The sequence below is a fragment of the Cuculus canorus genome, chromosome 2 (assembly GCF_017976375.1).
Source record: "Cuculus canorus isolate bCucCan1 chromosome 2, bCucCan1.pri, whole genome shotgun sequence".
Taxonomy (NCBI): Eukaryota; Metazoa; Chordata; class Aves; order Cuculiformes; family Cuculidae; genus Cuculus; species Cuculus canorus.
Genome location: NC_071402.1, coordinates 137,032,938 through 137,056,994, shown reverse-complemented (window position 1 = coordinate 137,056,994; position 24,057 = coordinate 137,032,938). Strand labels below are relative to the sequence as shown.

Here is a 24,057-nt window from a genome sequence, read left to right as displayed (position 1 = left end):
CGCCGTGCCGGGGCGGCCGCAGGGGGCGGGTCGCAGCGGCAGGAGAGGCACCGCCTTCCCGCCCGCCACTGCGGTGCCGGAGCCTGAGCGCGAGCCGCGGGGGCGCTGGTGCTGCGGGCGGGAGGAGGTGAGCGGCGCCGGGGCCGGGCCGGGAGTGGGTCTCATCCCCAACGGGCTCCATCCCCGCCGGGGGGCTCCATCCCCGCCGGTGGGCTCCATTCCCGCCGGGCTCTCCAGGGCTCCATCCCCGCCGGGCTCCATCCCCGCCGGGCTCCATCCCCGCCGGGCTCCATCCCCGGGCTCCGTCCCCAGGCTCCGTCCCCGCCGAACTCCGTCCCCGCCGGGCTCCGTCCCTGCCGGGCTCCATCCCTGGGCTCCTTCCCCGCCGGGCTCCATCCCCGCTCCACCCCCGGACTCCTTCCCCGCCGGGCTCCATCCCCTCTCCATCTCCAGGCTCCATTCCCGGGCTCCATCCCCGCTCCATCTCCGGGCTCCATCCCCGGGCTCCATCCCCGCCGGGCTCTCCCGGGCTCCATCCCTGGGCTCCATCCCCGCTCCATCCCCGCCGGGCTCTGCCGGGCTCCATCCCCGCTCGGCCGGGCAGGCAGTGCCGCCCCGGCTCTACCGGGAGGACGCGGCGGCTGCGGGGCCGCCGTTCTCGTCACGGCTGGCGTTGTCGTTGCAGCGGAGATGCCGGCCAGGACCTGGGCCCCGCCGAGCTGCCCCGGGGAAGCTGCCGCCCGCCGCCCGTAAGTGCCCGCCCGGCTGCGGGGTCACAGACGCGCCGCCCGCCTTGCCCTTCGCTCGTTCTTCTCCTCCTCCAGGAGTTATTTTGCCAAGAGCAGCGTTTCACGTCTATGTAACCTTCTGGCTGACACAGCTCTGCAGTGTTTTCTTAGCTTATCTAAGGGCAAATGTCAAATTCATGTCACTTCTGCTATTTTTTTTTGTATCTGTGAAGCCAGACGCTTTGTGAAAGAAGGTTTGTTCTCTTGCAGTCGGTTCCCGAACAACCTGCCTTAGCTGCTTCTTATCATCTGCTGCCTATCTTAACTATTTACAGATTGTTCAATAACTGGGTGTAAAATCTCTTCAGAGTAAGCTTAACTACTCTTAGCTTTCCTCAGTCCTCTCTTCTAGAGGCAGCTACTCTGCCTATCTTGTACTCCCGAGTTCTTGAGACGTCACTTTAATCTGCATTTTAAGCACCAAGGGTGGACTTCATAAGTGTCTGCTGACCATGAAATTGTTGTATTTAACTTCATTTTCTACTCTCAACTTGCCTTTTTCTCCTGTGACCTCACTTTCTGTCTTCCTATAAAAGGAATCTTAGTAAATACCTATTCACAATTAACCTCTCTGCTGAGGGCTGAAACAAAGAAGACATATCACACTTTGTCCTATTTTATGTCACCTATAATTTGCTCCTCTTCCTCTTAAGTAATAAGCCTTGCTTTCTGTCTTTTACTGTATTTATGGAACCTTTGCTTGTTACACTTTATGTTCTTCGCTACTTATAACTCATTTCTGTCATATTGCTGTTCTGATTTTATCCCTACATGATAGTACTGTCTCTGTATACTGTTCCTTAGCCCTTTGTTTTTACTTTTTGTGTGATTTTTCATGTTTAAAGCTCTCTCGATGTAGTTAAAAGTCTCACGCACTCTCTTTCTTCTGAATTGCCTTTGTGCATTTAATTTAGTCGCTTTCAGTAGCTGACAGCTTTCCGATCTCTTCCATTTCTTAGATTATTTGCCCGAGTCAAGCCTGCCTGTTCCCTGAGGTTTTTATATGAAGTCTGTTAGCTTTTTTTCTGTTCCTCACGCTATACTTACCTTAGAACAGTTGGAAACTTCGGCCAGTAGGCCAAATTCAGCTCACCCAGAGCTGATCTCCAGATCTTTGATGCCCACTATCCAAAGGATAGGCTGCAGTATGGTTAAATGGTACTAGTAGCCCATTTCTTCATGATGGTTCCTTTTCCATCTCAAAGTTTTGCAGCCCCTTCACATCACAGGACATGAACTGAAACAGGCCTCTGTCATCGCATGGTGAAAGCACACATTCTGTCATATCCAGTTGATGTACATCTCTTACCTGATCAAAATACAGCTTTTCTCATTATGTTCCTGGATGTGAACCCATTGTGGGATGGGAAATACTACTATTTTGGTCATGTGTGAATAAATTTCAGGTCATGTGTGAATACATTTCAGGTCATGTGGTAGGAAAGAAGTCAATGTTTGTTAAGTGCATGCATAAAAATTTACATGATTTTTATCTCTGCCAGAAAGATTCACCATTAGAATCTTTTCTTAGAATACTGATTTTGTGGTCACTTTCACATGTCATTTTCCATCCTTACAAGTCTCGGTCCAGTTGCAGTGAGTTCTTCTTTTCTAGTCAAAGCTGAAATTAAAAGCACCCATTCTTCTAGTAGGTTCCTCCAGTTTCTGAAACACAAAGTTAGATTTAATTGTGAGAGGTCGTTCAACACACATACTGTATTCTTAGCTGATGGCTGAGTAAAGTGCCCCAGTGGTGATTAGTTATCATCATATCAGCTCTTGGATGGTGGCTTAGGAAGAGGTTCATTCAGCTCCTCCTTTCTTTGGTCTGTTACTGATTGCTCCCAAGACAGCAACCTCCTAGTTTCTCTTTGCTACTTCTTAGCGTGCTTTTCCACATCGCTTCTTTCATTTTCAGAACTCCTTCCTGTTCTACAGTACAGAACCACTTATGTCATAACTGTGGTTTCATGTGAAGACTTGTCTCCTGTGAGTTGTCTTGGTTTTTCTATCTCTTTTTGTCTTTGTTACAGCTTTACTGCAGTTCTGTGACCTCATCTCTCTAAAGCTACAGCAGTATTTCTTTCAATTTTCTGTGAGCCTAACCCTCTATTCTTCTTCAAAGCCTTCCTTACGACACTGCATTTGAGTCATAAAAATCTCTTCCCTTTTATTATTGTATGAAATCAATATATTCCTGCCATTAGCTTTTTCTGGAATGCTGTCCCATGTGTTTGTCTCCAGGATTTATCTTCTCTGCCTGGTGAGAAAAATTGTTAGGCATACTTGGACCCATGGTCTTGGATCCTTTACCCTTGAACCCAGTTAATCCATATACATCCATGGCCAAACCTAGTAGTCTGGCCTAGCAGTGTTGTTAGTGATCTCATGAACAAGCCTTGACAAATCTCCCTTGTTGTCTTTTCCATTGGATCCACGTGTGCCACGCATTTCCCTGGCTAACAGCTGACTATGTCAAATGAATGGCTCTGTCATGGTGGCAACCATAACTTTTGCAGCTTTGAGGCTTTTGCATCCCTTCCTTCTTGGCCAATATAGGATGCCATGATAATAATTTGCATAAGCTTTTAACAGTTTGCATTAACTTAATGCCCTTATGCCAGCTACAGGCCAGCTATCTCTGCCTTCTAGTATTTTTCATAATCACCCAGTTTTCCTTATTTGTTTCTTCTCATTATTCCATTGACCATTAGTGTCAGGAGCACAAGGTTATCCTGTGGCCGCATATTCTGCAGCAGTAGAAGATAGGGAATAGGAGAAGACAGAAATAATATCATTTACTTCTGCAAGTGTACTATTGAAGTGCTTAAAGTATTTTATGTTTATCCATGTATCAGTGACACATTGCAAGACCAAATTGATTAGCACATACTTCATTAAGGAGACAATACAAAATAGAATCATAAAACAGTTTGAGTTGGAAGAGACTTTTAAAGGTCATCTCATCCAACACCCCTACAACGAGCAGGAACATTCAACTGGATTAGGTTCCTCAAGGCCCCATCCAACCTGACCTTGAATGTTTCCAGGGACGGGGCATCTACTACCTCTCTGGGAAACTTGTTCCAGTGCTTTACCATTCTCATCATAAAAAAATTTCTTCCTTATATCTAGTCTAAATCTACCCTCTTTTAGTTTAAAACCATTGCCTCTTGTCCTAGCGCATAGGCTCCCTTTAAGTACTGAAGGGCCGCAAAAAGGTCTCCCTGGAGCCTTCTCTTCTTCAGGCTGAACAACCCCAACTCTCTCTGCCTCTCTTTATAGGAGAGGTATTTCATTCCTCTCATCATTTTTGTGGCCCTCCTCTGAGTTTGCTCCAACATGTCCATGTCTTTCCTGTACTGAAGGCTCCAGAACTGAATGCAGTACCCCAGGTGGGGTCTCACCACAGTGGAGTAGAGGGGGCCACGCTCTTTTTGATGCAGCCCAGGATATGGCTGTAACATGAAACTTACACGACCATATTTTGCTCCCAGAGATGTTTATAGATGCCGATATCTTGTAAAATTGTATGATGCTTCATTTTTCCTTCTGTTGCTTTCTCTTTTTTTCTTTTTATTTTTTTTCAGAAGAAATCATTGTAGATTTTGTGTCTTGGAAGCATGGAATCAATCTCTATGATGGGAAGTCCTAAGAACCTCAATGAAACTTTTCTACCAAATGTTGCCAATGGCGTCAAGGATGCCAGTAAGATCAAAATAGGCATCATTGGAAGTGGAGACTTTGCTAAGTCATTGACAATTAGGCTTATCAGATGTGGGTACCATGTGGTCATAGGAAGCAGAACTCCTAAACTTGCTGCCGAGTTCTTTCCCCATGTGGTTGATGTCACTCACCATGAAGATGCAGTAGCAAAAACAAACATCATTTTTGTAGCCATACATAGAGAACACTATGCCTCTTTGTGGGACCTCAAGCATTTGCTCGCTGGTAAAATTCTCATAGATGTCAGCAATAATACAAGAGTAGACCAATATCCGGATTCCAATGCAGAGTATTTGGCATCACTTTTCCCAGATTCCCTGATTGTCAAAGGATTCAATGTTGTTTCAGCTTGGTCACTGCAGTTAGGACCAAAGGATGCCAGCAGACAGGTAAATGTTACATTTGTATTAATTTAAATTGTTTGTTATATGAAAATGACAGGAACTGAATGTAAGCAGCCAGAACTCATAGGATTCGTCCGGACTGATTTAATGTACCTAAAATATTGGCCCTTTAAGTTTTAGTAGCCAATAAAACTTCCAGAGTCTAGTTCATCTACTGTAAGGCATAAGAGTAAATGGTCCAAATTGTCCCCTTGGATGCCTGTTTATCATTAAAGATTGCAGAGGCAATATGGACTTCAGCTTATACTAGACAGCTGACCTTTAGGTGACTATAGACAGAGGAGAGCAGATAAGTCTTAATGTCTTCTATAGGAAATATGTTAATTTTTATCCTTCTGCTCTGCACAAGAATAGAGGCAGTCTTTCCCACTGTATTTTACTTTCAGTATTCGTTTACATGGGGTGACCTGTTAAAAGAGATGCACAGAAATCTGAGGTCCCGATCCCTGGGCTTAGGAATCAGCGGTTCTAAATATGCCTGCATACGATGTAACAGTAAAGTGAATAAAAGAAATTATCTAGCTTTTAGATAATTTTAGATCATAAATACAAGGGAACAGAAGGAGGCACATATGTTTCTAAGTGATCATTCCTTTGATTCAGGACTGCTTGGGAACATCATGTTCAAATTCCTTCCCAGTATATTCTCCAAGTCTATCCTGTATATAGAAAAGGCTGCTTTATGTTTTTCATGCTTTGCTGAAGTGATACAATGGATTTATGCCTATGCAATAACCCAGTCCTCCACAGCTTTGTGGACTCTGAGAAATGCATGAGAAATGACTGGTGTAGCATGACTACTAGAGGCTAAATTGAGTTTTCTTGCACTTCAGGTAGATTTTAAATGGAATACAATTTATATATAATTAACATAATTTTAAAAATAACCTCACTGTAGTATTCTTATACCCTTTCAGAATAGCACTGCACTAAAAGTAATTGATGACTGATCATGTTTGCTCTAATGCAAACAATCAGCAGTGTTGGGCAGACTACAGACCACTAAATTTTAAAGGAACTTTACTTTATAGCAGTGCGTTTCTTTCACCCTGTAATAAACTGGCCTTTAGAAAGAGTTCTTATTTGGATGCTAGTTTTTGTCTTTTCTATTAAACATTCGATTTCTGTAGAAATCTGCATTGTGATTGATTTTCCCAACAGGTGTATATATGCAGTAACCATGTTCAGGCTCGCCATCAAGTTATTGAGCTTGCCCGTCGGCTCAGTTTTATTCCTATAGATTTGGGGGCATTGTCATCTTCAAGGGAGATTGAAAACTTACCTCTGCAACTGTTCACACTGTGGAAGGGGCCTGTACTGATTGCCATTAGCCTGGCAACATTTTTCTTCATCTATTCCTTCATCAGAGATGTAATCCATCCATATGTGAGAAATCAGCAGAGTGACTTTTACAAGATCCCCATAGAGATCGTGAACAAGACTCTACCAGTTGTTGCTATCACTTTACTTTCTCTAGTGTATTTATCAGGACTTATTGCAGCTGCTTATCAGCTTTACTATGGAACTAAGTATAGGCGATTTCCACCTTGGCTGGACAGCTGGCTCCAGTGTCGAAAGCAGCTTGGACTGCTCAGTTTCTTCTTTGCAACGGTGCATGTGGCATACAGCCTCTGCTTACCTATGAGGAGATCGGAGCGATACTTGTTCCTCAATATGGCATATCAACAGGTAAGTCTAAATCTTATTGAACTAAAGGCAAAAATGCCTTGGCTGTATGCATATGACTAATGAATCCAATATCTATATTAATCCCTTCCCCTGTTTTCTGCAGAGAATGTTATAGGTTATCTTATATCTAGCTAGTGCTGAGTAACTAGGGAGACTAAAAGAAACATCTGTGCGTTGTGCTGACCTCATGGATCAAGTTGCAGTCAAGTTTGCTTGGCAGAGGGAATCAAGGATTTGTCCTACTTAAATCCCTGATAGTAATATACACAAGGACAACATAAGGTAGACAGGATAAAAGCAAAAACAGGAAACTTCTGAGTTGCTGAGGTATGGTTCTCTGTATGTATACTTAACATATGCGGGAAGTATGTATATCATAAGTGGTGTGAAAAAAGTATAAGGGTAGGTACTGTGATAATGCTCAGAGATAGTTCTATGTCTACTGAATTAAAATGATGTTACTTTGTAACATTTTGGACCAGTGGTAAAAAATATTTTACTCATTAGAAATTCTGTGAACTTCATCCATTACTGGCAGTAGAAGTTGAGTCACAGTTCCCAGAAGCAATTGGTCTTGCATAACCCTGAAGCAATCTCTGTCAAACCTGTAATCCTTTAGAAGAGGGTCTGATGCTCCTGTATGTCAGTGTCGTAGCTTATTGTCACCTTTAAAGTGGTAGAAAGCCAGTATTGCCAGAAAAGCAGCATTGCCATTCAGCACAACATTTGCAGGAAAGAGACATGATGGAACACAAAGAAAAGCAAATAAAGGAAATGAAATCAAATGGAACAAATTAACAGAGATTGGATCCACAAAAGGGAAAAAATGAAAAATTTAACTTAAAAAAAAGACAGGAAGAGCAAAACCAAAAAAAGGCAGCAAGAAACTGTAATTGTTCACTTACTAAAGGACCCCCTGATACTTTTACTAAGAAATTATATTGGTTTACATGATATTGTAGAACTCTCACTTGCTAATATTCCTAGTGAACCTCTTTCAGACAGGCTATATCACAACAGTTCACCTGAAAGCTGAAAAATAATGGAATATCTCAACCGCTTGACTGTTAAGGACCTGAGTTGTTTCCTTTTTTGTGTTAAAGCTCTCCAACAAGAACAATCTTGGGTGAATCCGATATCAACAGTGAAAGAGGCAAAATAACTTGGACTCGGCTTAGGAAGCTGAAGTAAAAAGAGGAAATTATGCTAAAGTATTTCTAAACATAACAAACTAAAAGCAAATTGCAGGTTTATCCAATTTATGTTGTAGAATTTAAGAGCTACTTCTTTACAATATATAGGAATGCACGGATTCATCTAGTTTTATAACATAGTTATAAATAGTATATAATGTTACATTTTCTTCTAACAACTCGTGTAAATTTCCATGTTTAACATATTTTTAAACTACCAAGAGCAAGTACCAGCAGTAAGGAAATAGTTGTTTTTCTCCAAGATATGAGGAAACCTCTGAAATATTTGACCACATTTTATAGTTGTCCTGTGACTGTAGACTTTTGGTCAGCAAAGTATCTTCTGTTGCTATTTTAAATATTTGGTAAAGTGCTTCCTTTCTGCTCTTTTATCAGGTTCATGCAAATGTTGAGAATTCTTGGAATGAGGAAGAGGTGTGGCGAATTGAAATGTATATCTCCTTTGGAATAATGAGTCTTGGATTGCTTTCTTTGCTGGCAGTAACTTCCATCCCTTCAGTAAACAGTGCCTTAAACTGGAGGGAGTTCAGTTTTATTCAGGTATGTTACTTTTTAAATAAGGGGGTTTGGTTAGTAAAAAGAATTCCTTGATGATGATGATCATGAGGAACAGCACTTAGCAACGTGATGAGAGCTTTTTTTTCCTCTCTCTGGTAAGTTAATAAAAGCAACATATCTTTAATTAGCAGATATATTACCATGATGGCACATTAAGCATTTCATGAGTGTTAGACTAGGAATTTGCATTTTACACTTCTTGATCTTAAATAACCGGCATAGCTAAGACCAAATTAGCACTAATCTATTCCTATTCCATTAGAATTTTTTGCTAAATTCAAATTAGACAAATTTGGACAACCTCGCTAAAGGCAATGATACTGATGAGATACTACTATATGTATATGCGCACACTGTTAAAATTGAAGACATAATTTGTTCTGCAGGATTTTTATTGCACAGCCCTCTGACAGCCATGGTGTCATTTATTCAGTTTTACTTCCCTTCCACTGTGTGGGAGTTAATACAGCTCTCAACTGTGTTTTTCCCACTAGCTGAAAATACCCGTTAGTAAAATATGAGGTTTTGTTTACTAAAAGCAGAGGCTTTTCCAGGTCCTGACATACCTTCTGCTGCCTTGCTTCCTGAGATAAATATTTACAACCAGTATAAAATACTGAGAAACACAGGCTTTAGTAAACAACTTAATGTTTACTTCCAAACAAAATTGAAATTAGTTTTGGGTAGCAATGTGTATATATGGTGTATACATGCAGTTTGGGGTTTTGCTACGTTTTAGGTTTTTTCTCTGACTTTGGATTTATTACTGTGGTCTTAACTCAGTCTTTTCTGATTAACGTTCTTTCAACATAGCCACTGTAATAATATTGCCTAATTCTTAGTCCCGTCACTTAGTCCTACCTTCAAAAGACAGTCACTGAGTGTGCAGTTCATGGCTTGACTTGTGCTTCATAATTTACAGACATTTTAAAGGGAGTGAGGCGAAACATTTCTTTAGTTGTAGATGTCAGAGGTCTTCTATTTATAAAGTAATGCCTTCCCTTCCCCTAGGGCTGCCGTTGGTGGAACGTTCCAGGTATGCCTACAAAAAGTTTGCTGAAAAATTTTTCAAACTAGAGTTCCCCTGACAGAACTTGTTCATAGTTTTGAGCCTTCACCTTTTTATAGTTACAACATCCCTGCCATCCAGAGTTCTCTGTGCAGGGACAATAGTACAGCTGTTGGATGATGTAAAATGCTAGCACAAAAGGGAAAAATATGGAGTGATGTGATGCTTTTATCTAGTAATGACTTCCAGCCACAAACCCAGCACTACCAATAATCACATAATGATGTGCCTACACGAGTATTTTTAATTGCCATATTTACTGCAGTTATTTCCACTATAAATAAAGTCAAAATAGTTCAGATTTAAGTAACTATTAACCACAATGAATCATCTGTCAGTATTTTGAGGAATTTGATGAGAAGAAGTTGTTTGCTCTGGAGATATGCTACAGTTGATAAAACATTACAAGCTGAAGAGAACTGTTATTGGTAATTATTTATGATCACTTGCAATTTTTAACCACAAAAAATATTAAACAACTAAAATTTCCTAAATTTAATGATCATTAAAAGTACTTCACTTTGTCATTAATTACTTCTCAGCATGTAAATTGTTCTTCATTAAGTTACTTCTCCTGCAAAGAAGTCCTCGTGCTTTATGCCATCAGAAAACAGACTTTCAGTGATCCCTCACTAAAGTAAAAGAAGTCTGCATTCCTGCATAAGCTTCATTGTACCCAATATGCAAGTAGAAGAGATAAAACATCATAATACTTACTGGCTTTTATATTGTCCTTCTACTGAAGTGCAATATAATGTGAATTTGAACTTAATTTTCTCCATCTTCTCTAAGTCAGGGGGACACACAGTGGAACTATTAGCCATCATCTCAGTGCTGCTTTTTTTTCAGCTGGGAAAAGCAGTACATCCCTAGCTTTAGACCTCAATCTCAGATGATTTGCCACAATAGTTGCTGAACTTGTTTTTCATCTGACAGAAGAAGAATTGGTTAGTCATCACAATCAGACAGTTTCTCACCTCAGCACTTCCCACTGAGAACAACATACTATTGATTGCTCATCTTAATAAATACAGCTTCATCAAAATAAGGGTTTGCCCTCTCAATAGAGTTTTACCAGTAAAACGTACTCAGTCCTGAGCTCTGCTAGGAAAATCTGAGTTTAGGATTAACAAATTATTAATACAGTACAGACTATTTTTAGCCTTGTTCCAGTGGTAAAAGCCCTGAGCAGCATCTCTGCTACCTACAGCGATTCAGACAGACCTTCCTAAACACAGTCTTCCTAGTACTGTAAAGAACTCCCAGTTGTGAATGTTTTTGCCCAGAAATCATTGCTGTCTTTGATATCCTCAATTATTTTGGAGATACCTCCATCTTACCTAGCCTGGTTTCACAACACAGGTGTCAGCAGCTCCAAAAAAGCCAGCCTGCTTTATCACGGGAAAAGAACTTTGAGAGGAGAAGCAGTGCAAGTTCTGCTCATTCCTTCAGAATATGAATGAGCGAAGTGAGATGTGAGAAAGTTGAATAGTGGCGCAAAAGGAAGTTACTGTGTCAGCCCTACTAGGAGCTAGCAGAGCAGAAGAAAACTTGAAGTTGCTGCAGAACAGAACTGACCACTGTACAAAACAAGTATCTAATTACTTCATCATGATTCAGAGAAAAACATTCATAACTTTGAAAGTTTCCAGGTACTTTTACATAACCCAGAGCTGGAAGTTACAGAGGAAAGAAGCAGGGAATAAGATGGGGCTGATAAACCAGTGCATCAATTTTCTTAAACGCTACTTCATTACTCTTCTTTTTATCTTCTAAACATATTTGGATAAGGAAAAAAAAGGTAGACATGGGCAAGAAATAAAGAATTCATATTTTGTCAGAGGAGGAAGTATAACTAGCCTAAACCAACACACTGCAAATAGAAAAAAAATTTATTGAAACCACTCCTTGAGTGTTCACATAAAATACACAGAAATTGAGAATGCTGTCTGCAAGCGGTGCTGCACCAGGTCTTTCAGTCTTCTGAAGGAAGTTAAACTGTAAATGTACAATGTAAGTATAAATGACTACTGCTTTTGTTTTCCAGTCTAAGAGTTCAAGTCCTGAGCACATCACTCAAAGTGGCAATGGACAGAGCAAACTGGCTTTGGAAGCTAAGCCTTATGTTTCTGAGCAAAAATCAGTATAAATCTGTCATTTGTGTAGTAGGAAGCTGATCTTTTTGTAGACGTTCCTTTTGTCTACTAGCACCCTCCTGAAGTTTTTTGGAGACTATTACTAAAATTTTTCTTGAGCACGCACTCTTGGAGGAAGGGCTGCCCTGCCTTGGTTCTCCCACAAGAACAGGATTCTTTCCCCCCAGAGTAAAGAAGAATGAGGCCTGAGTATTTAGCAATTCTATGTGTAAGATTCCAGTCAGAATTACTACTGTTTATAAGTTTAGCAATATCCTGTTACTGGGAGGGATCTGAAGTAGAGCTTGCATAAATGTAGGCTTTGGAAAATACCTTTTGTACATATGAATTGCTTGGAACTACTTGGACATTGTGAAGGCAGAAATTCCTGAAGCAGATTTGTGTTTCTACAGAGGTACATTTTCCTGGTAATATTTCAGGGATTTTTCCTCTGCATCTTTTCCACTCCTCTTACCACTTTTTTCTCCCCAAACAATACCAGTTTGTTGAGTTTATCAGTAGCCTTGGCTGGGAATCTCGCACAGTGGCTAAAAACCTGACTTTGATTAGGAAGGAAAAGAAACAAAACACGGAAGACTTAGAGAAAGCCTAAAAGATTGGGGAGTCCATAGGAAATGCGCTGACCTATTACTCAGTTTCCAGGAAACACAGTATTATTCTGGGAAATAAGGAAGCAAAGCAACCAAAGATGTTCTTCTGCTTTTCCCAGCTTACAACTGATATTGCTACTCACTCACCAATTTGAATTTACTGGTGAAGTAAAAGTATCCCTTCTTGCTGCTTTCAAAAGTCCTCTGCTCTTAAAGGTGGTAGCATCCTGTGCCTCTCCTGGCTTTTTTTGTGATACATCAATGTAAGTGATCTTCCAGTTCTCGTAGACGTACTCATCCCTTTCTTTTTGTGTCTTAAGTAGCCAGGAAAGGATGACAGAAATGCATATGTATATTCCATCTGAAGCATAACTACGTTTCAGGAAATCCATTGTCTTTAATCCCTGTATTTCTTCCTCTATGTTGTCCAGTCATAAGCTTATGCAGAAAAATATAACCTTGCATACCTGAAGGAGAGCAGCTTTCTCACCTTTCCAGTATTAAACAGATTGCTTTCTAGCAATTGTTAAACCACAATCCCACAGCACAATCAACATTTATTTTTCAATAATTGAACCGTCTCTCACGTTAGCATCCACAGGGGTGGTCAACTGGAGTATGGCTTTCTGACACTACCACTGGCCACAAGTTGTAGTATGATCCACAGCTGCCAACTGATTTTATTTTTACTATTCAATTGCACAGCAGTGCCCTTTCCTGCACTAACTGATGTCTTTTTGTCCAAGCCTGCTTCAGTCAGTTCTCAGTTTCCTCATTTTATTACTGTAGTCTTTGAACATTTGCAGATACAGAAAAATCAAGTCTTTATAACAAACACAGTCTCCTGCAGCAGAGTTTTACATAAGTAGCAAAAGCAACTTGTCCTTCTGGAAAAGTCATTGTCAGTACCTGCAAGCTGGGATAAATGCTGTTGATGGAACTTTCTAGTGCAGCTATGCCCTGACTAAACAAACCAAAAACTGCAGAATGCTAAGCTGTGCAGAGGACATCCTGCTTCTAGCTAAGCAATGCTATTACTGGCAAAAGTACAGCACAAAAATATGGCAATTAAGGGCCTGCTAGAAGAAAATACCATCATTAGCTGACAGATGCTCTGATAGGAGTGTCTTTGTTGTCAGCTTTTTAGAGAGTAGTTGAAGTGGTCCAGTACATATTAGAACATGCCTTACCAGCACTTCAAAGAAGCATATGGCAACTCTCTACTGGGCAAAAAAAGACCTCAATAGAAGTGCATCATATGTTTTTCTTGTCTATGTGCTATTAGTTCAAACTGTATTGATAAACATACTGCTGTACTTCTTAGCTTCCATTTTGAACATTAGCTAGAAAGACATGGAGATGTCTCAAAACTGTAGTTTGCAAATGAAATTTAAATAAGAATTAAATTTAAAAAAATCTAGGAAGAGTCTGTATAACATTTCCTTGTTTCTTTTTCAAGAATTTTTATGGTTCTCGTCAGTGAGCCTGTTAAAGAAATGAGGGATATGATTCACTTGCTCCCTTTTCCCTACTAGCAGTGATATAACAGGAATGAATTCAGGACAATCATACCAGCAAAAATTTGCAATAACATATTCAAACACCAGGTTTGATACTATTGTTTACTGTCCAAATTTCTTACCAGAACTTCCTTTCAGATACTGCATATGCTGTTTTCATATCCAGAAGTGGTTGTCTGATTGTTGTTTCTTATGGAGTATTTTGGGACCAAATTGTTCTTTTTTAAAAAGGGTGCAGATACCTAAAACATTCCAGCATGGCTCTGAAACCATTGGCACAAAAAATCCATAAATATCAGCAAGTTAATTAAGAGAATTATTTTCCTTTTTATACCATTATATCTATTAATCTTTACAAATGGTATTAGCTCCAACATTCTCCTTTCCCTAGAAACTAGTTAATCTTGAAGTACAAAGTATTAATTCTTTCACTATTATAGGCCCTTAGGCTGCATTTTTCTTTACTTCTGTTTACTGGAATTAAACCAAACATTGGTAGCCAGTTGCTTTTCCTAAAATTAATTCTCTGTTTCGATGATTTTCTAAAAATGTTTCCCAACAAAGTTAGTCATTTCATGAGTTTTTGTCAAAAAGTTTTTCTTCATTTGATCACCATCAGAATTCAAAGCATAGCAGTCTTTTTTTACCATGGTTTGGGAAAGTCAAGGTTAAAACCTTTAACTGAAGTCTGCAGACCAATACAACTACAGGGGTTTTGAAATGGTGGATTCAGAGAAGCAGTGAATGGCCTCTATTAGCACTACTCTCTGTGGTGTGATCTAGATTATGTCATGAGAGGGGCTCTGCTGGGTGCTGTGGGAACCTTGTACTTCACGTTTTATCCAGCACAACCTGTATAAGATAAACTGCATCATTGCCTTGTGCCATTATGCCCAAGTACTGCAGTGCATATATTCCCATTAAGCAGTAGGCAAGTTGACGGAGAAAAGCAAGGGACAGTTTATGCTAACTTCGAACAAGTGGATGTAGGCTATTGTGTGGAAGAAGCAAACTGCACCTTTCAGAGTGATAAAAATCTGGAGCGTTAGGCCCAGATCTCTTCTAGCAGAATTGCATTTTTCCATAATCATGAGTCTTGGAAGTGATCTAGCCTGATAGTTAAGAAACAGGGAATTTACTTAATTTCCAACCACAACTGATGTTCCAGCAGCTTCACTGGGATTGTTCCTTAGAATTTAGGCAAACATCATCTTCATTTCAGCTTTGATCAAGGCTTATAGATGCCAGCAGAGATAGGCCATAAATCAGTCCACAGTTTTCAGAACACGTGAAATGAAACCCACATATTGCTAATTTAAAATAGTGTATAGGCAAGAGATTTTAACATGGTGTCTAACAGAAATGTTGAAACAATGGGTTAGAGATGTTGGATGAAAGGCCAAGTATTATTATCTCTTCTTTTTCCCTGTTTTCTCTTTTTTCAGTCTACACTTGGATACATTGCTCTGCTCATAAGTAGTTTCCATGTACTGATTTACGGATGGACCAGAGCTTTTGAAGAAGAATATTACAGATTTTATACACCACCAAATTTTGTTCTTGCCCTTGTTCTGCCCTCTATAGTAATTCTAGGTAAGATCATTTTACTTTTGCCGTGTGTAAGTAAGAAACTGAGGAGAATTCGAAGAGGATGGGAGAAAAGCCATGTTACAGAAGAAGCAAGTGGGTCTGTTCCACATCTCTCCCCAGAAAGGATAACTGTCATGTGATGATAGCCTAATGTTTATTAGCACTGTTGTAGGTGTTTGGGTGGGGTGGGGTGAGGGGTGTCATTAATCTATATTTTTAGTTTAGTTAAAGTATAAATAAAGTCACAGTGGACTTGATTGGCATATAGTACAAGCTCTCAACCAAACTATAAGAAATTTATAACTAGAAGACTACTACTTCAGATAACTACAAAAATATTTTTGGTGTGAATTACAGAGGGCAGATGATTATGAAATCAGAATTTTTTAATGCTCCTTTGCACAATTATATATGCATATTTTATCATAACCATGCATTCCAGGTATTTCTTTGATTTAGAGCGTATGTGTCAGAACGCTATTTATAAATACCACATTTTCTAGGCAATGTTTCTTTTATTAAAACCACATTTCTGGGTTAGTGAGTTCAGAATATAGATTAGCATGTTAATATAATCAGGTTTTGAAACAACTGTAATTTGTAATGATATATTGCACATGTACAGAGTATTTATTTGTGTGTGTTTTTACACCATTCCATGATTTGAATATGCAAAATCGTTTCAATTGTGTAATTGTACGCCTTGAGGCAAATGGTATTGTACTAACAGTACAAAACAGAACTTTTTTTTCCAAAGTACTGCATAGGATTTTAGACCTTTGGCATCTCTTTATTTCCATGCTTCATATAATGAAAAATCAAAACAGCGTAGAAAGACTTGAGGATACATGTGCAAGCAACTGGTATTTTAGAATTATTTTGAAACATCAGGAAATATTTTGAAACAAAAAAAAAAAAAAACAAAAAAAAAAAAGAAGCTGAGAATTCTGCAACAATAGAAAATCCATTTTCACTGTGAAACTTCCAGTATGTTGGTACAACAGAGAAGCATCACACGTTCTCTGTGTTTCTGCACTGGAGTTTCAGTTACTATGTATTAATTTCCCACAGTCTGTCTTAAATTATTAGTATCTTTTTGTGCAGATCCAATCTTCTATTTTTATATAAAAGTCTTAATTTTACAACAAGTGTCTCTGGGATATGCCTGAATTTTTGCAAAACAAAATTATTATTATTATACATAAAAATGAATTTATGTCTAAAATCTCACATTTGCATTTCCTGTGGGATTCAAAGGAGCATTCACAATTATTTATTCCTACTGCTTTGTCACGTTCTCTAACAAAACAGCCAAACTCAAATCATACCTTGAGGCTACTCCTGCTTAATTAGCAAAGCCTTTCTTTTAGTGAATCAGAATGTGCATTTGGTCCTAATTTTCATTATTTGCATGAAATTATATTTCTCGTATCTATATTTGCACTATTTAGGATCTCTTGACTTTCTTAGCTGAAATTCAGTTATAATTTATTACTTTGCAAGAATTTGTCATCGATATGATACATCAGAAATATACAGTATTAAAGCTTGAATTTATCCTTACATGTCACTAGTCTTGTAAATCTCATTATCCCTATAGAGAATGAAAACAGCAGCTCCACAGAACAAGAAGAATCTAGCATCAAACTCTACCCTCAATTACACCAGCCTAAGTCTAAAGAGTCCATGTTTGTTGTTCTTAATTTCTTTTCAAAATTCAAAAAATCTACAACAATTTTATTTTCATTATAGTATCCATATTCCCTGAACTTACTCATCAAGCTTAAGATCAAGTGTGTCTTCTGGGTTTATTGCAGCTTGAGACACAGTTGGACTTTCTTTCATTTTAAGGATATTCAAATCTGGAGATGAGAAATACAATATTTGCGTGACTCTTTCCAGAATTAAAACTTTTTTTTAATGTCTTTAAATGGGAGGTCAGTAAATTCTATTCGACAATGGAGGTTTCTGAAAACTTTTTTTCTAAAAAGAAATCAACTATAATTTATATGTCAACAGAAATTTGAGATGTCGTTTTCAGTTCACAAATTTTCAGTTTCAAATAGCTGGAAAACTGTTTTTTCTCCTTTTTGAGCTACAGGGGGGAAACAAATGGAAGGAGAAAATTAATTTTATTTCACCATTTTTTGAAAAGTAACAGCTGTCACTGGTCAGACTCATGTCTTTGAGACTTTTTTCCAATAGTTGATGGGTGGCAGATGCTTCCAAAAAGACAGCATATGTCCTCTGATTCTTCTCCTGACTTAACTTCTTGGAAATCAATAATTTAGGACTTTGAGACAGGTGCTGCCTCTGCACTACTGTATTAACAGCTACTTCCTCCAAACATTCATCTAACATTTTTAGAAATTTGAAACTTTCCCAGTTTTTTACAGGAAAAGAAAAGATGGAAAAGAAAAAAAAAGTTTAATGAATCTGTCAAATTAGTATAAAAATATTGTTTTTTCTTTTTTCCAAAACCAAATCAGTTAGTTTCAAGACACTAATTTTATTGTCCCTCCTCTGCTATGTAGTTACTTCAGTGATACTTGTGGTGATTCATAAATACAATACTTTTATCTAACATTCTGGAGATGGACAGGAGCCTAAAGTAAGACAAATGAGATTTTCCCATAAAAATGAAGAACAAGTGACAGCTACAACTTCTAACTTACTTTTCCAATACAAAAAAATGTGTATTTTTTGAAAGGCTTGCAGAGTTATATGTAACTGGATTTCCTTGCCTGTTTCCTATTCCATTATTGCAGAGTGTAATCACACAAAGCTTCAGCATTTTAAAATTAATTTTGAAATAAAATCAATTAAAAAAACTTAGAATACCTAAACTCTTGAAGAATTTTAATAGGATAAATACCATGCTACATTCCACACCAGACCTGTGCATGAAACTGCAATATGATGGTATAACTAAGGTCAGAATTCCATACCTCTGAACAAATTTAGGGCAGAAATCATTACTGTTAACAATCTAATTACATTTCAAAATTAAATATGCTATTATTTTATAGTAGCTCTACACTTCTATAGAATAGGTAATTAACATTCATGTTCCCTTCAATTATCTGATTCACTATGGCAAATAATAGCGCAATAGCAGTAATGTTGCAGAATTAAGATACTGTGCTAATTGAAAATTACTATCAAAGTCCATCTGTATTGCACTGCAAAGTAACCATTGACAGTATATATAGAAATGTATTGGCCTTCTTTCCTATGCAAAAAGTTATTATTTCATCATTAAATTTCTTCAAGAATCTTTAAACTGTTAAATTTTGAACTGCCAAAGGTGACTGGAGAGAATAATGATGTGTTGTTCCTTTTTTTAGCACTGTGTGTGTGTAGAAAATTTAAAAAGTGTTTTGAATTTGTAAGTTACTTGAAAGGTTGAAATATTAAAGTATTATTAAATAGATTATATTTTTAGATCAAATATATGAAAACATTTTTGTTAAATATTTGTGCTACAAAATGACATAAGGTTTCATAATGGTTTCCCATTAGGTCGTGTATTTACTTCTAACTGGAACAACAAGTTGACTTGCGATTTAATATTTTCTAGTGTTCTTTAAGGACCAATTCACTCTAATATGACACTGTTAAGACTGAAAGTAAAATGACGCTTTTGTATTTACTACACATTAGGTACCATATCATGCCTATGCTGAGTCACATAAGGAATCTTTATTCATGTGATTCAATGCGTTGAGTTCTATAGAGCAACTCACATTAGGAGTTCTCATTGGAAAAAGATCTGAGGCTAAAAGTTTAGTTGTAATTGCCTAAATATAATCAACTACATTCACTTAGCTGTCTTAGCTACTTAGAAGAATAAATACATATTTTGAGGAATAGACTGCTATAAAAATATTTTATGTAGCTTTATATAAATTTCTTACTGCCTAATGAAAAATGAATAATGAAATAAACTTCCTTTCTCTTCATTACTCTTCAATAAAAAAAAGATAGTGCTTAATATATAATACAGAACTGCACACATCATATTAGAAAATTGAGACCTCTATTTATTTAGCAACAGGTTATTTGTTTTCTATGGATATTAAGATATTCTTTCTTAACCTTGTCTAAAATACAGTTCTATTACAGGTTCCATGTGTGTCTTTTCCCTTACAATTCTATTAACTGTGGCAACTCCGTACAAGTTAATTAAGTACCCATGTTCTTGAATTAGTCAGAGATTCATTATTTTGTGATTGTTTAGCAAGTGGTGATGCTTGTGGTGATGGTTACTGTGAATTTGTGCCACATTTAACTTTTTGTTCCAGCACTGTTCATTATATGATGTACCAACCTAAGAAAGTATATTTGTATTTTTATTTGACATTCATTACCTATAAAATACTCTGTCTGTCTTCATGTGTGTCTACATGTTATTAGCTATATAAGCTGCCCTACTAGCACTATGGGAAATTATTAATTAATAGAAGGCAATGAGTGTCCAAGGGGCTATAAATTTCCCAGATATTAATATAGTTAGGAAACAGCTTTTATCAGAATGTGAAGATTTCCCCTGGAAGTTAGATATATCAGGTGCATAAAAATTAGATAAAATGAGTTTTTCAATATAATATTTTCGTATATGCAGTGGTAGTAGATGCATCGGACTGTGTCTCCTCATACACAAGTTTTTCATTTCTTGGCTGTTCATCCTGTAGTATTTCTATTAATGTAATGAGTAATGTTGCAGAACTGATACCATGTCACTATATGATAGTGCTTGAATTAATTGGATTACAACCTTTAAAATAAGTGATACATTGAACTGACTTGAACAATGATCTCTCTCAATATATATTATTTCTCATGCCTTGCTGTCAGTGTCTTGCAGTGAGCACAGTACAAATCCATGTGCAATACTTTCTTTGCAGCGGTGTTTGTCAATTCATTTGTGCTATCTTTCTGAACAGGGCTATTATAAATTATTAGTAATGCTGATCTATTTTTCTATAGACTGTGTTTTACACAAGAATCAATAAAAAGTTGATGTTACTTGGCTTTTTCTTCTGTGTTTATGCATAATAAATTTCAGCTTGCTTTTCTTTGTAATATGTGTCCTCTGATAAACATTTTTCTGGAAAGGCAGAACTTGAATGTGAGTTCATTAAAAAAAATTCTAAAGGGCAATTTGTTCCTTTTGCAAAAGCTGAATAATAGATATTTCACACAGACACACTGGAAAGCTACATCCCATGCCCTGCTGTGAGGTATTCTCAATGTTTGCAGAACAAAGAGTGAACACTACAGTACTATTAGCGTATATTCAGTCCACTTTCCATTCCACAAATAAAAGGTTTGGCAAAAGTGAGACTGCTAGGCAGAAGCATGTTTGCCAGGTTGAGACACTCTTCCGGTTTGGCTGTGTGTGAGAGAAAACATTACTGTTTAAATGAGAAAAACAGGTGAATCACTTTGCAATCCTTCATTTGGAAATATATAACTTTTTTTCAAAGAGGCTTACACTAGTACAAGAGGAAAGCAGAAAAGAATACATGACAGGTGAAATCCTGCTTAACTAGAGGTCAGCAGGATGAACTGTTCTGAGTTCAGAGAAGTCAGTGAAGCTGGGAGGATTTGCATTGCTTTCATATTAAGTAACATAGCCTTCTCAGATTTCTAAATGGAATTTAGGTATTTTTTAAACTGAAAATATTTAATATGTATTTGTGCCATGCCTGACATAACAATAGCATTTTGGTTCTTGAAGTCTTTGTTTTCTTAGCTTGTTTAAAGTCTCACCCTGTTTCTCTGTATCACTGAGAGTAGATACTACACTAGCAGCTGGGACCCCGAACTTACCCCTTTGTCCAGCTGTACCTTGTACTGTACAAAAGTGCGAGTTCTGTCTACTGTAACTTCCTGCATTTCCTTACAATAATAAAGATCAATATGAAAGTCCCCCTCAAATCCATACCCCCTGACCTGAACACTGTATTTTAATAGAACAGGTGGGTAAATATAGATGATGGACACTCTGTTGACTTTACTTAAGATTGAGTTTACTGCCAGCCACTTTGCAGGTCTTTTGTTTTTTCCTGTAGATATCAAACATAGGAGGTCTGGCAGGATAGTTCCATACTTTACTGTTCCTTTGCCCCTCCTTCTTTTTCTCCTTCCTACTGACCAAAAATAAATAAATAAGTAAAAGAAACAAGAAGGAAAACAAGAAAGATTCTGATTTCTGTACTATAAAGACTGAGTGTCATATTTGATAAAAAGTGCAGCTAGGTTTAAAAAATGTCTACAGGTTCCATACAGCCAAGGAAAGGACATCACTTAGTCAGGGGCGAAAGACTCCCACCGCAACACATGGGAAAGGTGTATCCTGTACTGAATAACAGTCCTTCAGGAGTTTGCAACCTGATTTGTAAGACGACAGATACAGAGTGGTCAAGGAAATAATTCACTCAGGAAAGTCAACAGGAGATTAATGGCAGACCTAGATACAGAACCTTGATCTTCTAAAGCACAGATGTGTCCTACATGTTTGACTACACAGTCCTGTAGTTTTATGAAATTCAAATTTACTTCAAGAATAGAGTTTGCTGTAACGTCTCTTCACACCAAAAGTGTTGATCCTCAGTCAAAACAGAAATCCTTTCTACATCGTCTGCTTCTTAAATATATTCCTTTGCATTTGTAAGACTAGACATTTAATACTTGTGTATTAATACTCTCAGAAGTTAGGTACTGTAGCCTTGATGACTCAAATAGTATTTGTTACCCACAGAAGAGGTACATGTGGCAAAAAAATACAAGATAAGCCTGTTTGGGGAAGAAAACTGTTAAGTAAATTCACAGTTGATTATAGGGTTTTGAGGATGGATGTTTGCTATTTGCCAAGGGCAGCAGAATCCCTGTAGTCAAACTTGCACAGTGCAGCTTTCATCCCAATTTTTAAAAGCTTCATTTATGAAGAAGGAGCACAGTGAGCAAATGGAGCTTTGCAATATGATCTTTGGAACAGTGAGCCAACAAATGGCATGTGACCTAAGCTTATAATTTACAGACTAAGTTCCCCAATTTAGGTATTTTCTCTATACGTTCGTCATTCAAAACACAAGCAACAGGACTTAAAACGACTTAAGCCACAGCAAAATTAATTTTAGTGCTTTTTTTTCATAAGCTTAAAACCTTTGAATACATACAATTTCAGTAAGCATCTGGGCACCAAGCAAAAAAATATATATTTCAGTTTGTTTAGTACTAACTACTTGCAAACCTATAAGCATTGTCATTACAATTCATCTTAAATGCTTAATAAAAAAATCTTGTTATGTCCAGTGTAGGCCCGGATACAAGAATGTTCACAGACACAAATGGATGGGCTAATAGAACATGGAAAAGCTAGTAAAATGGTTAGAGAAATGGAGAGATGCATGCCATGTGGATGGATGAAAAAATGTCAAAACACCAGCTCCAAGACTGGCAGCTGCTTTGTCACATTAAGTGGCGCACTATGACAGCTCCTGGCATTGTATGACCTTTGTTCTCACAAATGCAACTCAGGAGGTTCAGGATGTCAGAGTGGTCATTGTATCTTCCAAATAAGAGTTTCATTCTACGCTAGGCTCTATTTCTGCTATCATTTTGGAGTTGTACACAGGATGAACTTCTACAAAGCACAGGAGTGTGACTGGATACCTGCGGAATTGTCTACTTCCCCTTTGATGGAAGAACTGTGTAGCATATGTGAGTGCAAAACACGGTATGGGTCTTACTTATTTCTGAGGAAGGCAGATATGAAAGAGGAGAGGAGTAGCATCCAGACTGGGAAGAGTGAAAATAAGAGGTGTTCATTAGAGTTGTAGCCATTAAGATTTCTTGCTTGTTTCTGTTAGCAATTGCTTCTTTTCCTGTAAAAATTGTCTGGAGATTCAAACAGTTATCCTAGCATTTAATAAATTATTCTTGTATTTAAATGTTTCTTTGGAACCACAGGAGCTAAAAATTACTTGTTAATGAAAACTGAGGTTAGTAACAACTTCACCTGTGGTCAGAGACTTGGGATATTTGCATATCCAAAGTTGCATATGTGCTACTTGTCTAAAGTATGTCCAAATCATATGAAAGACAGCTGGAGCGAGCAACCCAGCAGTGTGCCTGTGACTATACCATGAGGTATCACACTTTGCTGCAGACAGTTCTGGATACCCGGCTCTCCTCCAGGCACAGACACCTACACAGTGCACCCAGCGGAGAGCCTGGTGCTCTCGGACTATTCGGCTCAGACACACTCCCAGCCTGGAGACACCATTTCAAGTTATGACCACCCAGCCTTTGGCTATGCATGCATCCCCATAGGAGCATCCTGTGCTCACAGCTGAGAGATGCCATAACAAACCTAGGAGTAAAGACTGTGGGCTGGTAGAAAATATCCCCTTTTTCTTTCCAGGCATCACCTGGTTTGTGTTGGTCTATGCAAAGGGGAGACTCCTTTCCATCTCCTACCCCACACTGACCTTTCAGCAAAGTGTTTTATACTGTATCCTGGGATGCATCAAAAGAAGCGTGGCCAGCAGGTAGAGCAAGGTGATTCTACCCATCTGCTCCTCTCTTGTTAGACCTTATCTGAAGTACGGTGTCCAGTTCTGGAATTCTCAACATAGGAAGGATATGGAACTGTTGGAATGGGTCCAGAAGAGGCTACAAAGATGATCAGAGGGCTGGTGCACCTCCCATACGAGGACAGGCTGAGAGAGTTGGGCTTGTTCAGC

The 24,057-nt window shown here is 38.2% G+C and overlaps 1 protein-coding gene across 4 annotated transcripts; it reads left to right on the top strand.

The window, feature by feature from the left end:
- The first annotated feature begins 44 nt into the window (after window positions 1-44).
- Window positions 45-23,194, top strand: STEAP2 (STEAP2 metalloreductase). 4 transcript variants are annotated; one of them, XM_054059128.1, is made up of 7 exons: window positions 45-127; window positions 686-749; window positions 4,379-4,903; window positions 6,080-6,607; window positions 8,197-8,361; window positions 15,160-15,307; window positions 22,625-23,194. In XM_054059128.1, exons 3-7 carry the CDS (start codon window positions 4,412-4,414, stop codon window positions 22,627-22,629), a joined length of 1,338 nt encoding a protein of 445 aa, XP_053915103.1. In that variant the 5' UTR covers window positions 45-127; window positions 686-749; window positions 4,379-4,411; the 3' UTR covers window positions 22,630-23,194. The 4 variants fall into 4 exon arrangements, with proteins under 4 accessions (XP_053915103.1, XP_053915100.1, XP_053915101.1 ...); XM_054059125.1 differs by lacking the exon at window positions 22,625-23,194 and adding an exon at window positions 16,905-22,605; XM_054059126.1 differs by lacking the exon at window positions 22,625-23,194 and adding an exon at window positions 16,905-22,605 and having other exon boundaries at window positions 74-127; window positions 4,382-4,903.
- The last annotated feature ends 863 nt before the right edge of the window (window positions 23,195-24,057 follow it).

What these genes read in the sequence shown, in the direction of transcription:
- STEAP2 (XM_054059125.1), top strand. Translation starts at nt 4,412, where the DNA reads ATGGAATCAATCTCTATGATGGGAAGTCCTAAGAACCTCAATGAAACT. An exon ending in GGGAGTTCAGTTTTATTCAG is followed by an intron (nt 8,362 to 15,159) that starts GTATGTTACTTT and finishes CTCTTTTTTCAG; the next exon opens with TCTACACTTGGATACATTGC. An exon ending in GCCCTCTATAGTAATTCTAG is followed by an intron (nt 15,308 to 16,904) that starts GTAAGATCATTT and finishes TTATCCCTATAG; the next exon opens with AGAATGAAAACAGCAGCTCC.